Consider the following 15,603-nt stretch of genomic DNA (forward strand, 5'->3'; position numbering starts at 1 on the left):
TAGCCTGGACCAGCAGAAAGCCCAATCTGGAACGTGTAAAGGCATTTGAAGCAGAAGGCTTCTTGCATACTCCAAAGGTTCACACAACAAAGTTTGACTCAAGGTCAAAGAAAGTTGTGCTCGTTGAATACGAGAGGGAGTCCAACAATTATCGAGTGTACAACAGGGTCACCAAACAGGTAACGGTTTCGAGAAATGTTGTTTTCTCTAGAGAGCCTCTTGGTTTTTAGAAGGAGACTGTCAACAGTGGAGAAATCGTTCTCCTCGGCAAAGCTGAAACTGATCCTTGAATCATCGGAGCAGATAGAGAGTCTAAGTCTTGGATGAGGAGGTGGAGCAAGCCGATCAACAAACTCAGCCAATTGCCAGCAGATTGAGAGACAAATCTCAAATCAAACCCCCCGAAAGATACAAAAGCAACATTGCTGAGCTTTAGGTGCCTGTTATCCATGAATAGGCTGTGAGCAGCCTGAATGTGGATGACTAGTCCAAGGCTATTCAAGAAGAGCTTGTGAGCGTGCGTGTAAAGAAGAGCCTTCTTGTACGGCGAACTCGACGAGGAGCTCGACATGGAAGTACCTGAAGGAGTGAGCCTCAACCCTGGGCGCGTTGCAGCTGCGAATAATCGTGCGATTGCAAAAAGTGAGATCGTGCGCCGTCTAAACAGGTCTCTTTACGGGCTGAAACAAGCACCAAGGTGCTGGAGTCTTTGTTTCAGAGCATTTTTAAATAAATTTAATTTTGTTGAAAGCAAAGCTGATAAATGCGTTCTTGTTGGTCATTTGCACGACGAATTAGTTTATTTGGCCCGTGTATGTCGACGACGGGCTGTTGGTATGTAAAACTTCCACGGTCATTCAATTCCTTGTAGAAAAGTTACCCGAAGAATTTGAAATCATGGTCGGAGACGGGAGCTATTTCGTGGGCATGCAAATTTATCGCGATAGGTCAGTAGGCGAGTTGTTCATATCACAGAGTACATATGCGAAACAATTGATTGCAAAAACTGGGATGAATGAGGCGAATCCTGTGTGTGTGCCCATGGATCCAAATTGTATACTCCATCCGGTCGAGAATGATGATGAGTGCGTACTGAATGTTCCGTAACGTGAAACCGGAGGTGCACTTATGTATCTGTCAACAGTATCGCGTCCGGATGTAATGTTTGCCACTAGTTGTGTCAGTAAGTTCTTAAATAGGAATAGTGAAATGCACTGGCGTGCCGTAAAGAGAATTGTAGGGTACCTTGTAGGTACAGTAAATAACTGTGTTGTTTATCGTCGTGGCGAAAACAAAACAAATCTAATTGGGTATTCTGATGCTGATTATGCAAATGATACAGAGACGAGACGCTCCGTTACCGGATATTTGTTTACTCTTTCAAAGGGACCTATCACATGGTCGTCGCACCATCAGAAGCTCGTAACGCTGAGCTCGACAGCGGCTGTGTAAGTCGCAGCTGCTACCGCTATTCAAGAAGCTATATGGCTTAGACAGCTGCTCGTTGACCTCGAACGTGCATGTGCATCGCCAACTTCTTTGTTCGTAGATAATCAGAGTACAATAAAATTGGCTAAGAACGCCAAATCTCATGAGCAAACAAAGCACATGGACGTTCATTATCCCTTTTTCCGTGAGAGAGGTAAAACCAACGAGATTTTGGTAAAATATGTATCTTCTGAAATACAAAAAGTTGATATCTTCACCAAACCTCTCCCTCGTGACAGATTTAAGCGTCTGCGTGATTATATTGGAATGAATGATATTCAATGCAATAAATAATGCACGTGTAAACATAAAAGGCGGAAGTGTTGAGGTATTTTTCGATGTTCGCGCCACCCGTCACGATACGCTGTGCTGTATGTGTGTGCGTGTGCCAGCCCTCCCAAGGCTCTCTCTGTATGGGACTGCTGTTCCCCTGCTTTGTCGATTAGCGCCCCAAAGCACTTCTCGTCGAGACCGCATGGTGTGCGCACTATTACCTCCATACATTGTATACTCCTTTTACTTTCATTTTTCCGAATAAAGCTTTTAACTCTTGGAGTGCTTCCTTTATTGATACAGATCTTTTCAAGTATAATCGAGGTAAGTTAACGGCAATGGAAATTCGGACTAGCACGAAAAAAATTTATTTTGGAGAATTCAACAAAGCTAATTAATTGTCGTAAAATTCTAACACATGGTTTTTAGTGTAAGAAATGAACAGTTAGCTTAAAAAAAAAAAAAAGGGTGTGTGGAAAAAAAAGAAAAAAACATCCTCCTGTGAATCCCAATTGGTCTAGTGGTTTCCCCGCAAATTACCAAAAATCTCGTTTTTTAAGTGAATACTCGAAAGTTAATAACTCGTTATTGCATACAAAATAAGAGCTGAAAATTTGCAGAGTTAAAGCTTTAGCCATCTATCATAGCCGTACCTAATCTTAGCAATATCAGACAGATAGTTTTTGGAAGTCGCAGCTTCATGCAAAAGAAGCTACTTTATCAATATGGTCTAAAGAAAACTGCTTAGAACGTTGGATGAATTTTTTTTTGCGGAATAGTATTATTTGATTCTCACTCTACAATTTACTAAAGTATCAAACTTTTCTACAGTGCGGAAGTTAGTTATTTGTTCTTAAAATATCGTTGTTTTAAATAGTGCTGGAAGTTTGAACGCTCTTGGTCGATAACACCGGAGTTGAGCTTCAGAGACTTAACGCAGTGGACACTACGGCAGCTCTTACTTGCCGTACTGCCGTCTGCAAAATATAAGCATGCAGTTTATTATTTTTTAACCTATTTTTACACTGTAAAAAAGTTGGATACTTTGGTCAGTTGTTAGGCAAGTGATAAATAATACGATTCCTCCAAAAAAATTTGTATCATGTCAAAAACTTTTTTTTATTGTTCTCAATAAGCTCTTATTGCTTATGCGAAAAAAGGTTCGTTTTGTTCATCTTTTTACCACAGATACTTTTATATATATATATATATATATATATATATATATATATATGCATATCTTTTTTTTTTAGGCTAACTGTTCGTTTTCAATGCTAAAAAACGTGTTTTACCATTTTTGCTTTTTTTTAAGCAATATATAAAAATGTTTTTTATTCAGTTTTACAAAAATTCATTAGTTCTGTTCAATTCTGTACAATGTTTTTTTTTATGCTAGTGTAAATTTCTTGAAAAAGTACCCATATTTCAGCTAATTTAATCACACCTTTATCATATCTATCATAGACAGCATGCGGTGGTGGGGGCATAAACAGAAACAAGAGGACAAGAAAAAGTGTGACGCTTTACCCTTTTTTCGTTAAGCAAAGGCCCTACGTATGAAACTTCGCTCCAAGCAAGCGATACAGAGTGACTTTCTGAAGAGAAAGTCTTTTTTCTGGAAATGACCCTTACAATAAAGCGTAGTGTTTTTACAATTTAGATCGCATAATAGATATTCAAGGCTCTTATAATGCTAACAGAAAATTCATACTAAAAGAAGTTAGAGTAGTATCACTGCAAAAAAACGTTATTCAGCATTGGTTCGTAAGAACTTTCTTGTGCTCTCAATGATTTACGTCATAAAATGGAAAGAACTAAGTTATTATTGTACTCTGGAGGGTCATAAAATTTAGCGAGATCAATGTGGCACCACCATGAGAAATGTGAGGTATCATTATGTTACCATTGCCAAGAATCATGAAAGGATGTATGTGCATGGTAACAAGGAGAAAAAGTTTGTTAGCTTAATTTTGTAATGTTAAGCTTACAATTTATTTTTAGTTTGTCTTTTCTTATTAAGGCTTAGTAATTTAGACTATCTTTCTATGCGTCTTATGCATGTGCAAACGCATTTAAAACATAAGCTACTATTTTGTGCCCTGCACAAAGCGTGCTTACCACGAAAATGGCAGAATGTAATACTAATTTTAAAAATTTTTGTACAAGACAATTTAATATCTATATAATTGTTTATAAGGACAACGTAAATGTAGAACATCATGCTCGTAATGGAATATTACTTGAAATACTTTTAACAGTACAGGACCTAATAAAATATATTCTACAAAATTATATTACACATTACTGCAGCTAACTTATAATAAATAAATACTTTAAGCTTACACAGTATACTTATTTTGATTATTCTTTCAACAGCTTTGTTTAATACTTATCTAAAATTTTTAATTAGAGAAATTTTAGAATATTTAATTTAAAATAAATTATATCAGTAAATTTGAAATGCCTAACAATGTTAAATAATGTTAAATAAAAAACACTCTCATTTTTATCAATAACATTGACAAAAATTCTGAAGTCTTCAAAAATTTAGGCAGAAGTTAACTAATTTCCGTCAGTGGAATAGTCAGTTGCCAATTGAGCTACTGAAGACTTGCTTACAATAGAAATTATCTTATGCTCAAGAAGTAGAAGGACTCGAGAAATTAAGGATCACTCGTAGCAATTTGAGCTACTCTCAAGTTGAAAGTGCGAACAACAAAAAGAATTTCCACCAAGTTGAGAATGCCGGCGCTAAGTGTCTAAGAGGCTAGAAAAATTCTAGCTATGACAAAATTAGTGGCAGAACTAAAACAGCTGTTTCAGAACCGTCATAGTCTATCTGCTTTTTGTTTTCTTGTACCATAATTTTATCTATTAGAACTAAGGCTTAAAAAATTTTGAATACATTGTATATTTATAGTGATAAATGAAAACGAATGAGGATAATGTTAATTGAACATTTTGATTTCTCACCTTGTACAGGATCACAAGCACAGCCATAAGCCATGATTTTCTGCAATAGGCTTCTAAATGCCATAGGCTAAACGTTGGTATTATACTCTCTTCATACAATTTGTAATGGGGTGGGCATGGGCAGTTTTGTAATATAGATAGGAATGGTTGAATCATAAAAGTACCCATGATATGGTTTTGATCCAGAACTTGTGGTAAATTAGCCATGAAGACATTAAAAACTGGAGATAACCTGTTAAATAATTTTAACAACATTATAAAAAGTTTTTTTTTCAGATTATTGTAAAAACAAAAGTCTTATACTAAACTCTTTAAGTACCAAAGTTAACTAACATCAAATCGTAGGTGGAGTAAGATTCTTTTAAAATTACTGTGTTACTTGTTACTTTGAATCTTCAGGTGGGTTTCTACCATTACATTGTATAAAATTGGTAATTATTATTATAGCTATCTGTTGTTACACAACCGTGAATAAAAGTAAGTTAACTATGGGGATTCTAAGACAGTGGAGATTCTAACACAGCTGTGTCAGAATCCTCACTATTTTAGAATTCCCATAGGACTTTTTGATTTGCTGGTGATCTCAAACTCCTTTGGCTTTACACCTTTACTTTTTTACCACTACTACCTTATATTCTCATGCTAGAACTTTTCTTTAATCATAGCAAGATGAAAATTATAATTTTTATTGATAATAATACAAAAAATAAATTCAAAATAAAAGAAAATTTTCCTTAGCTGTGTGCAGTTAAGACAAAAATCTGTGTTGCGTTAGGCAGATACATATACTTCGATTAGTAGTGCAGATTTTTACCTTAGCAGCACATAATGCTGAATAAATCTTACGCAGAATTCTATCTTAGCTATGCGTTGCTATTACTGCGCACTTTTTTTTGGCCATTGCTTGCATTGGGGGGTACCTGCAGCATGTAGGCGCTCACTATGCTGCTGTGCAACCGTCGTCGGCGTCGTCGTCTCGTTGCGAGTAAAACGTGGTGCTCTCATTGTTATAGTGTCTGTTAGATGTCGGCGCGCGTTTGCACGGACTTCATTGTCGCCGTCACTTTGATGCTCTGCTATAGCCCTAGACACTATGTTGAGTGTGCATCAGAGATTGTAGTTATTAAGTACTTATTCTTGTTAACGTTCGTTTGCTGCATTTATTAGTTCATCAATGTTGTATTTTAATTAAAAAAGGCGTATCATCAAACGGGATACATAGGAAGCTTGTGTTAAGACCAGATCACGACTGATGGAATAAGGGTTGGTCGGGGGTGTTTTTCCTCTCTTCAGCAACTCAAAGGGTTGATAAGAGGAGAGCCACGAAGTGTACAGGCATATAGGTTTGTAGACAGACGTTTGGTCAAGATGCGTTTCTTCTTTTTCGTTCCATTTTAATTGACAAGCGTCGTTGTCAAGACAACGACACAACTCTTTTACTTTGTTTTTTCTTTTGCTGTAAAACAAAAGTCAGTTGGCGATTATCCATCAGCCTGTAAAAACCGATTCAACTGAATTAGAAGTCTCGGCCCGCTCTAAGGCAGACCACCAGCGAATCATTTTCGTCTCAACGAAGATCAAGAACCCCTGTATCGACCTCTGATGGATGTTAAAGAGCCTGTGTGGTGTCCTTTCGGTTTTTTACAACGACCTTATGACAAGAATCAAGATGCTGATGCTGCTCTTTTAGAGATAGCGAACCTACAACGTCGCGGCCTGAAGGAGGATGAGAAAGAATTAGAGATTGAGGCATCTCTGACAGTTTACGATCGAAGTCATGCTGCTTCCCCACCAGTCCCAGAGCTTGCGCCTGCGCCTCCCGTGGTAGCTCGCGATCGAGCGCCACCACGTCAACGTCGTGCTGCTGCCCCGCTGGCCCCAGAGCTTGCAGCCGTGGCTGAGCATCTAGTTCTCCAACATCATAACCTCTTAGAAAAAGAAATTTCCTCCAACTCGTCTTCGGAAGAAGAGTTTATGAGTAACGTAAGAACATCCCCCTTTGATTCAGGTAGCGAATTTAGTTAAATTGACAAACAAAATTTAAACGCGAATTTAAACCATCGTTAACATAGTACGCATAAAGCACCTGAATCGAAGGATCCCATACATAGATTAACAAGTGCGATTGAAAACACTTTATACACTTTCAGAGAGGTTAGCTTAGCCTCCAATAATTAAACGCTTATGAACAGAATGCCGTCAAAATCCTTGCCTTCGTTTTCTGGTGATCCACTTGATTAGATAAAATTTAAAAAAGCCTACCAATTGTCAACAGAACAAGGCCATTATAGTGATCAAGAAAATGTTCAGAATCTTTAAAGGGAGATGCTCGTAAAGCAAGTAGTATGCTTTTTGGAAATATTGAATTGATTTGAAGCAAAGTTATAAACGATGTTCCAAATTTACCAAGAATTTATTTGCGCAAAAGTAGTTTAGTAGAAATTGCTACCCGTTTCAAAAATTCCGTATCTGCAATTAAATCTCTCAACAGCGTTGGTTACTTGCATAGTCCAGAATTATTGTCTGACATGATAAAAAAAATGCCTGAATCATTTATAAATAATTATATCCACTACGCCACTTTTAAAGATAATAAAATGCCTGAGTTAAAATAAATATCTGGGTTCTTATTTGAACGAGCAGAAATGGCAATATCCGCAGGAGTACTTTCATTTTCTCTGAATGAGTCTTCAAAAACATCTGAGCGTTTGAATTGTAGTAATAAAAATAAAAGAAATGTGTTTTTGGCAAGCGTAACTAGAGACAAGGAAGAAACAAAAATAAGAAGTACGGAAGTTAAAGCAATGTGTTTGAATTGTGATAATAACGATCATACAATTGTCGATTGTAGGGAATTTCATAAATTACCAATGGCTAAGCGTTGGAAGTTAGCTGAATCAAAAAAGTTATGCTGTAATTGCTTAAAAATGGATCTTCTTCGTGAAAATTGTAAACTACAATCATGTAAAAAATGTGGACGAAGGCATCATAAGCTTTTGCATCAAACTCAAAGAGAATATTTATATAAAATTTTTCAGCCCAACACAGAGTCATTATCAAATCAAATCAAGATAAAATGACTAGACTCATAAAATTTAAAAACTGTTTTTCGAGAACGAAATTTTTATTCCCAAGTTTCTCTCAAAGTTATTCCGTTGTATATTGAGGGTCTTAGGAAATCAAAAAGAATAACTGATTTTTCTTGATGACGGCCCTTTAACTTCTATTATTTGGTCAGACATAATAGATGAAATTAAAGCTAAATTCTCAGACATTAATTTGACTAAAAATAATCTCGGTGGTATCACTTTATCAAACAAAAAAGTCGATCATCTTTTAAAAAATGAAAACGCAACTTTTAAGATAAATAACGTCCTAATTGTCGACAGTCTTTCTTCAACATCTCAAACCATAAACAAACACGTTACATAAATATGTGAAAAAACGACTAAGATTCTCATGAAACCATTTAATGAAACTCCGGCAATGCTTGTTGGTCTAGATCACATAGACCTTATTTTACCGCAAGAAATCCGAGAAATGCGAAGTAATACTCTTTTCTTGAGTCAATGCTTACTCGGTAGGTCGATTTATGGTTATTATAATCTTAATATTATAGAAAACAGTAAAAATTCTCAAGTTAACTATGTTAAAACAGCAACAGATTGTTTCTCACTTCGGAACAGTACTTCTCCAAGTGAAATTTTGAACGATAGCGATTGTAATTGTTTATTTGATCAGCTAAATAATCTTGTGAGATTTTACTTCGGTTTTGACTCTTTAGGAATGAGCGATGATTTATTGGTGAAAATTTAGGACGAGAGAGCTTTAAAAATTTTGAATGAAACAAGTAGATATGTGAATGGCTCTTGGAAAGTTGGTCTACTTTGGAAAACAGACCATAAAATTTTTTCTTCTGGCAAGCAAACTGCACTTCGTAGACTGACTTTACTGGAAAGAAAGCTTGACGGAGATAAAACTTATTTAAATTTATATTATAAAGAAATGGCCTGACTTTTTGAAAATAATTTTGCAATTAAGGCTAATGAATGTCCTTTAAGCAATAGAATTCGTTATTTACCTCACTTTAGGGCTCAAAATTTAAATAAGCCAGGAAAAGTCCACTTAGTTTTTAATGCTGCTGCTAAATCAGAATTAAAAAGCTTTAACGATCTGTTATAAGCTGGTCCCGATTAATTAAAACCGCTTCCAGGCATTATCATGCTATTTCGTCAGTTTTCTTTCGCAGTAAAGTCAGACATGCGTGACATGTTTTGAAAAATTAAAATTGGAAAGGAAGACCGTGACACTCAACGTTTTCTGTGAAGGGGAAAAGATCAATCTAATTCATCACAGAAATTGCAAATCAGTTCTTTACTATTCGGTGCTAAGTCATCTCTTTGTACTGCATTATTTATGAAGGATAAAAATGCAGACTTGTTCAAATTAAAATTTCCAAAAAGTTAACAAAGTTTAATATGAAATTGTTATATGGACAATTTTTTGGACAGCTGTGAGTCACACAAAGAAGCTCGTAATCGTATTCAAGAAATCATTGAAATTAACTCACTCGCGAACTGGGAAATGCACAGCTGTTCCAGTAATGATTTATTCTTATTACCTAATCTACAAAAAATTAAGGACTCATCTCAACTTTTAAAAATAGATTAACCTGAAAATGGAAAAGGAAAGATTTTAGGCTTACGATGGTTTAATGAATCAGATGAACTTGGTTTTAATGTAAACTTGAATAAAATTGACAATGAATTCATTATTAGAACCAAAATACCAATAAAAAAAAATTTTTGAGCGTGATAATGTCGATTTCAACCCTTTAGGCTTTCTGATCCCTTTCACCATCCATTCTCGAATCTTGATGCAAAGTGTGTTTAAGTAGCGTTAACTGGGATGAAACGATATATAATGAGGAATTTTCTAAATGGAAGGACTGGCTAAATGACCTAAAGTTTTCAAAAATGTGTAAATTAAATAGATGCTATCAATTAAGGGAATTTTAAATTAGAGTAGCCGAATTACATATTTTTTGCGACGTTAGTTCAAAAGCTTACGCGACCGTTGCTTATTGGCGATTTTTACTCAGAGAAAATTTATTTTACACTAGTATTATTGCGGCCAAAAATCACATAGCAACAATTTAACCATCTACGATTGCGCAGTTAGAGCTCCAAGCTGCTCTTTTGGCCACCCAACTCGCGAAATTAAGTGTAAAAGAACACGATTATAAAATAACACGATCTGTACTTTCGTTAGATTCTGCTACGGTGCTTTCTTGGATTACAAAAGAGCTAAGAGACCTTAAAATATTCGTAACAAATCGTTTAATTAAGATACGAGAAAATTCAAAAGGAAGCAAATGGCGTTGGGTTTTTTCCAAGGAAAATCCCGTGGATGATGGAACTCGCTTTGCATCTGGAACCTTGAATAAAAATAGCCATTGGTTTATAGGACCAGCATTTTTAAGAGAAAAATAATCTCAATGGCCAGCTCAAAACATTGTCAAATACAGTAAAGTAAAGTACGGTGATGAATTAAAAAAGGAAATTTTCTGTTCTAGTGTCATTTAGGTTAGTGTCATTGATTTCAATCAATTTTCGAAATTTCTTTGTCTTATTTTTGCATTAGTACAAGTATACACAGCTATAGATAAATGGAAAAAAAAATGAAATTCGTTATCAATTTTAAGATTTACAGCAGAAGAATATTGCATTAAAAACTCTCAACAAATATCCTTTTTTAATAAATACATGGCTTTAACTAACAAAAAAGCAATTCCAAAAAACAGCCCACTTCGAAGTTTAGAACCCTTTATTGATAACAAAGGACTCATGAGAATCAGTGAAAGATTAGTAAATTTTAAAAGTATTGAGGATAAATCTTTTTATCAACCAACTATTTTACATGCAAAAGAAGCCTTTGTTAAACTTGTAATTAAATTTTACCATGAAAAACATTTTCATGGCAGCAATGACACTGTTTTGAACGAGCTAAAACAGACCTTTTGGATATTAGGGCTCAGACACGTGTTGAGAAGCTTAGTTTTTAATTGCGTAAAATGCAAATTACTAAAAGCAAAACCAGCAAATCCAAAAATTGCTCCACTTCTACCTGCTGGACTAGCGTATAAAATGAGGCCATTTTCGCACTGTGGGGTTAATTATTCTGGCCCGCTTCTAGTTAAGATCGGTCGATCGTGAAAAAAGGTGGGGGTTTTATTAACTTACATCGCAACAAGAGCCATACACATAGAGGTTACGCATAGTTTAAATACTGATTCAGCTATACTGGCTTTCAAAAGATACATTGCCCGAAAAGGTACTCCTTTAGTTATTTATTCGAATAATGGAACCAATTTTAAAGGTATTTGTAATAAACTAAGGGAAACTATCAAAAGCTTGAGCTCAAAGAATAAAAAGTTTGAAGAACTCGCAGCGCGCAATAAAATTTATTGTAGTTTCAATCCCCCTCTGCTTCTCACATGGGAGGAGCATGGCAGCGTTTAATAAGATCCGTAAAAGTTGCGATTTCTGCATCACTGCAAGAGCAAGTTCTAAGAGACGAAACTTTATCGACAACTTTTGCTGAAATTGAACATGCAGTAAATTCTCGCTATTTAACTCACGTATTCTTGGATCCACGAGACAATGAAGCCTTGACCCCCAATCATTTTTTGATCGGAACATTATCTGGCGTAATTAAATTTGATTCGTGTAAAGTAATAAATTTTTGTTCAAGACAGCAATGGAAAATTTGTGAAATGACGACTGAATTATTTCGGAAGCGATGGCTACGTAAGTACCTTCCTTCATTGATTCCAAGAAAAAGTGGAATGGAAAAGAAGCCCCTCTAAAAGAAGGAGATATTGTCTTAATTTAAGATGATGAAGTAAAACGGAATCAATGAAGAAAGGGACTTATTACGCGAGTTTTTCCTGGTTCTGATAATCAAATTCGTACGGCAGAAGTTCAAACTATATTTGGAAAATTTTTAATACCAGCAAGAAAGCTAATCAAATTTGCGAATGAACAAAATTAACATTTGTTTGGTGGGAGAATGTAGTTATTAAGTATTTATTATTGTTAACGTTTGTTTGCTAGATTGATTAGTTCATCAATGTTGTATATTAATTAAGAAAAGGCGTATCATCACACGGGATTCATAGGAAGCCTGTGTGAAGACTGCATCACGACTGTTCAAATAAGGGTTGGTCGGGGGTTCTTTACCTCTCCTCAGCAACTCAGAGGGTTGATAAAAAGAGAGCCACGAAGTTTACAGGCATTTAGGTTTGTACACAGACGTTTGTTTAAGATGCGCTTCCTCTTTTTAGTTCTATTTTAATTAAGAAGCGTCGTTGTGAAGACAACGACACGACTATTTTACTTTGTTTTTTCTTCGGCTGTAAAACGAACGTTAGTTGGCGATTATCCATCAGCCTATAAAAACTGATTCAACTAAATTGTAAAATAAATTTAATCTCTTAACCTTGGTCTTTTTTTATCAAACAGGAGTTGATAACAGAGATGTAATGCACCCCTATGCACTGCAGTCTACATTACTACCTCTGCTACATCATCAACGCATCAACGAGTTGGTCAGTCCTATCATATCTGTAAGGTGTGAGCATGCATTTGCAGGGACCTCATCATCACCATCACAAGTCTGCCCCAATGTAGCCCTGCACACTGCAGTCTATAATTACTTCTGCTGCATTATCAACAAGTTGGTCAGTATTATCGTGTCTGTGAGTTGTGAGCTCGCGTTTGCGGGGACCTCATAGTTGCCGTCACTACTCTTCTCCACTGCAGCCTTATACACTGCAGTCTTCATTGTTACTTCTGCTATATTATCAACGAGTTCATCAGTTTTCTTGTTGCAGCTACTGTGGTCCCGTCCTATTTACTGCAGACTTCATTACTACTTCGCTGCATCATCAATGAGTTCTTCAATATCCAGCTACTGCGGTCTACTCTCAAGTATGTATACTTTCTAAAATATTGTAGGAATAATGTAATTTATGCATGCATATTCTGAAGGTGTTAGAGCTTGAAGGAGCAAAATGCACAAACAGTACAGTGACTGCTCAAAGTCGTTGCTGTTACTTTCAGTACACAACAGGTTGCGTCCCTTGGTTGTCACCAGTTGAGTTTCGTCTCTCACCAGTTGCAGAACATGTGCGTAACGGATAAAGTGAGTATTAAATTGTAAGTAGGAGATAACTTAGTAGAATTCTCTAAGAGTCTTAACTTTTTAAATTTGCGTCCATTATGTGTATTTACTGGTACTAGAAATACACAACTTAGTTTGTGGAGCCTTTAATAGGCTCATACACATTTATCTGCTACCTTTCTTGGTTGTCGCCAGTTGAGTTTCATCTCTCATTGTAAGCAGATAAAGTGTGTCGTGAATACAGTGACTATTAAATTGTGAGTAGTAAACAACTTTGTAGAAGTCTGACGTTTAAAATTCGCAATTATTATGTGTATTTATAGGTTTTAGAAGTAAGTGACTTATCTCGTGGATCTTCTTAATAGGCTCATGCACGTTCCTTTGCTACTATTAACCTGTTTAATAGTTTCGTGCACCTTACAGTGCTGCTGTTACGTCCTCATGAACGCTGCTTTTTTTCGCTGCTGTTGATGCCACCTCAACACCGATGATGCTTTGGTTACTTGTGTTGGTGTTGCTCTGCTGCTGCAATCTCGATGCCGTTCCTTACATATTTGAACGCTGTCATCGATGATGCTGTCACTTCAATGCTGCTTTATGGGTTATCACGACGTTGATGACACTCAACATTGCTTCTTGTGTATGTGTGTGTGCATATGTAGTTAATAGTCTCTCATGTTGCCAGGTCTCAGTGATGATATTACTGCTTTTTAAAGTTCTTGTTTTTGTCTGCCACTGCTGTCTCACTGACGTGGACGATGTTACTCACAACAGCTTTTATTCAGCTGTTATTATTCGTTCGTTGATTAGGTCGTTACTTTCTACAGCTTCCATTTGACTTCTGTCGTCTCACCGATGACAATACCGTCTCATCATACATCTATTTTATCAACAATGATGGTAATGTTACTTTTCCATACCTTGATGCGTCTATATGTATAGACAGAAAATTTATTTAGAACAACTATAACAGTGATAACTTTGAAATAAGTATTGCAGCTTAGAAATTTAATACAAAATGATATTTCTAAATCACTCATATTTTATTCAAAGCTAATCAAGATCGATTAAAATACTTTTTAAATCATACCAGCAAATAGGATAGAACAACAATGTCAATCATTCGTGACTACTTTGAGAAGTTCTGTCACTCTCTAGAAAGTTAAGAGTGGGCAAACCAAGAGCAATCTGTAGTATAGATAATTAAAGATAAGAATCTGCAAGTGTAAAAAAAAGGAGAGAAAAAATCATCTCCATGATCCGAGAAAAATGTCAAATCATTCTAGCAGAGGAGCTCCCATGGATATTCCTACCCTGAATGGAGTTTAAACATTCAGATTAATCGATGATTATTGATAAGTGGCCAAAGCTGATTGTCAGGATTTACTTCAGAGCATCAAAACGATGGCAGACTTAAAGTACTTTTAACTGACACTGGAAATGCTACTTCGTTCATTAGATTATGCAGCCAGCATGGATGTGGATAGTTCATACTTACGCCAATGGATGAATTTATATTCTGAGGTGACAGCTGCATTAGGAGGCTAGCTTTTTTATCTCAATCAACCAGAGAAAATAAACAATCATGTCAAGCATTGATAACCAATTTGTTGAGTATCTAAAACAAATTGAGAAGATTTCTATATAAATCTAATGGAGAATTTAGGCTACTATTATCAGCTTTACCAGTACCACCTAGACATTTTGCTTGAAAGGTTAATGTAGCGTCAGATTTTGATAGACGCAGACGATCAGGAGTCATTACAAATCAGAAACGTCTGGAAATTGAATCATTCTTGAATTATGTTTAGTTTTTATTTGAATAAAATATTATAACAGTTCTTCAAGAAAATCTGCTTTTACTGTCAGTACCAAACTTTCAAGTGACTATGTAACACAAAATAGTGACTCTGAAAATAGTAAACTTAAAGACTTTATTACTCAAAGTGCTCTAATTTATAAACCAACAAGTCTCAGTGAGTGGTTTAATTGTAACGTGAGTAAGCCGTTGTAACAGCAGATAATGGAGTCTGAAGAAAGAGATTCAGGTTGGTCGTTCCAAATAGTTTTGAGTATGACTATAAACATACATAAGTTGAATTCAATGAAATGAGGCTTATATGAGCCGTTCTCTTCAAAAACGGCTGAAGTGAAACAACGTTGTTTTGAGATTACTGCATTTTAAGTTTCAATAACATTTTGTGAGTGGTTATTCTTATTTAAGATTATTTTATTATCTTTAATTTTAAAGTTTTAGTATTCACAAATAAATTGCGATTGGTCAAAGGGTATAAGATATTTTACATGATTGTTGATCAGAATATAAATAAATTAATACTTAAGCCGGTTCAACGGAAAATGACTGAAAAAATTGTCAAAAAAATGTTTAACGTAGAATATAGTAATATTATTTGCAATAATTCTAATTTTTAAGCATGATGGGATGTAATTTATTACATTTTTTAATACATATACCTCAATATTCTTGTAAAATACAGAGTATGTATGGATATTATATTTCATCGCTGTTAATGCTGTCATCGCTTGCGTCAATATTTTCGTCGATGATTTTACAATTTTTAAACAGTTTGTTATAAAATTTTTAGTGGTCTGATGTTAAATAAGGCAAAAAAGATAGAAGTTTTTTTTTTATCATGTTTTCTACTAATAAGAGTCACTTTTTCT

At 35.4% G+C, this 15,603-nt stretch overlaps 1 protein-coding gene across 1 annotated transcript in view; it reads right to left on the bottom strand.

The window, feature by feature from the left end:
* Positions 1-494: 494 nt before the first annotated feature.
* Positions 495-15,603, bottom strand: part of LOC106644845 (uncharacterized) — a 2,208,360-nt gene continuing 2,193,251 nt past the window's right edge. Inside the window, exons 46-47 of the mRNA XM_089592443.1 lie at positions 4,735-4,966; positions 495-659 (exon numbers count right to left, since the gene is read on the bottom strand). Coding sequence (XP_089448569.1) covers positions 495-659; positions 4,735-4,966 — 397 coding nt within the window. The remainder of the gene's footprint in view (positions 660-4,734; positions 4,967-15,603) is intronic.

This window comes from Copidosoma floridanum, unplaced genomic scaffold (assembly GCF_036245765.1).
Source record: "Copidosoma floridanum isolate Cflo_tuat_1 unplaced genomic scaffold, Cflo_Japanese_pri ptg000017l, whole genome shotgun sequence".
NCBI lineage: Eukaryota > Metazoa > Arthropoda > Insecta > Hymenoptera > Encyrtidae > Copidosoma > Copidosoma floridanum.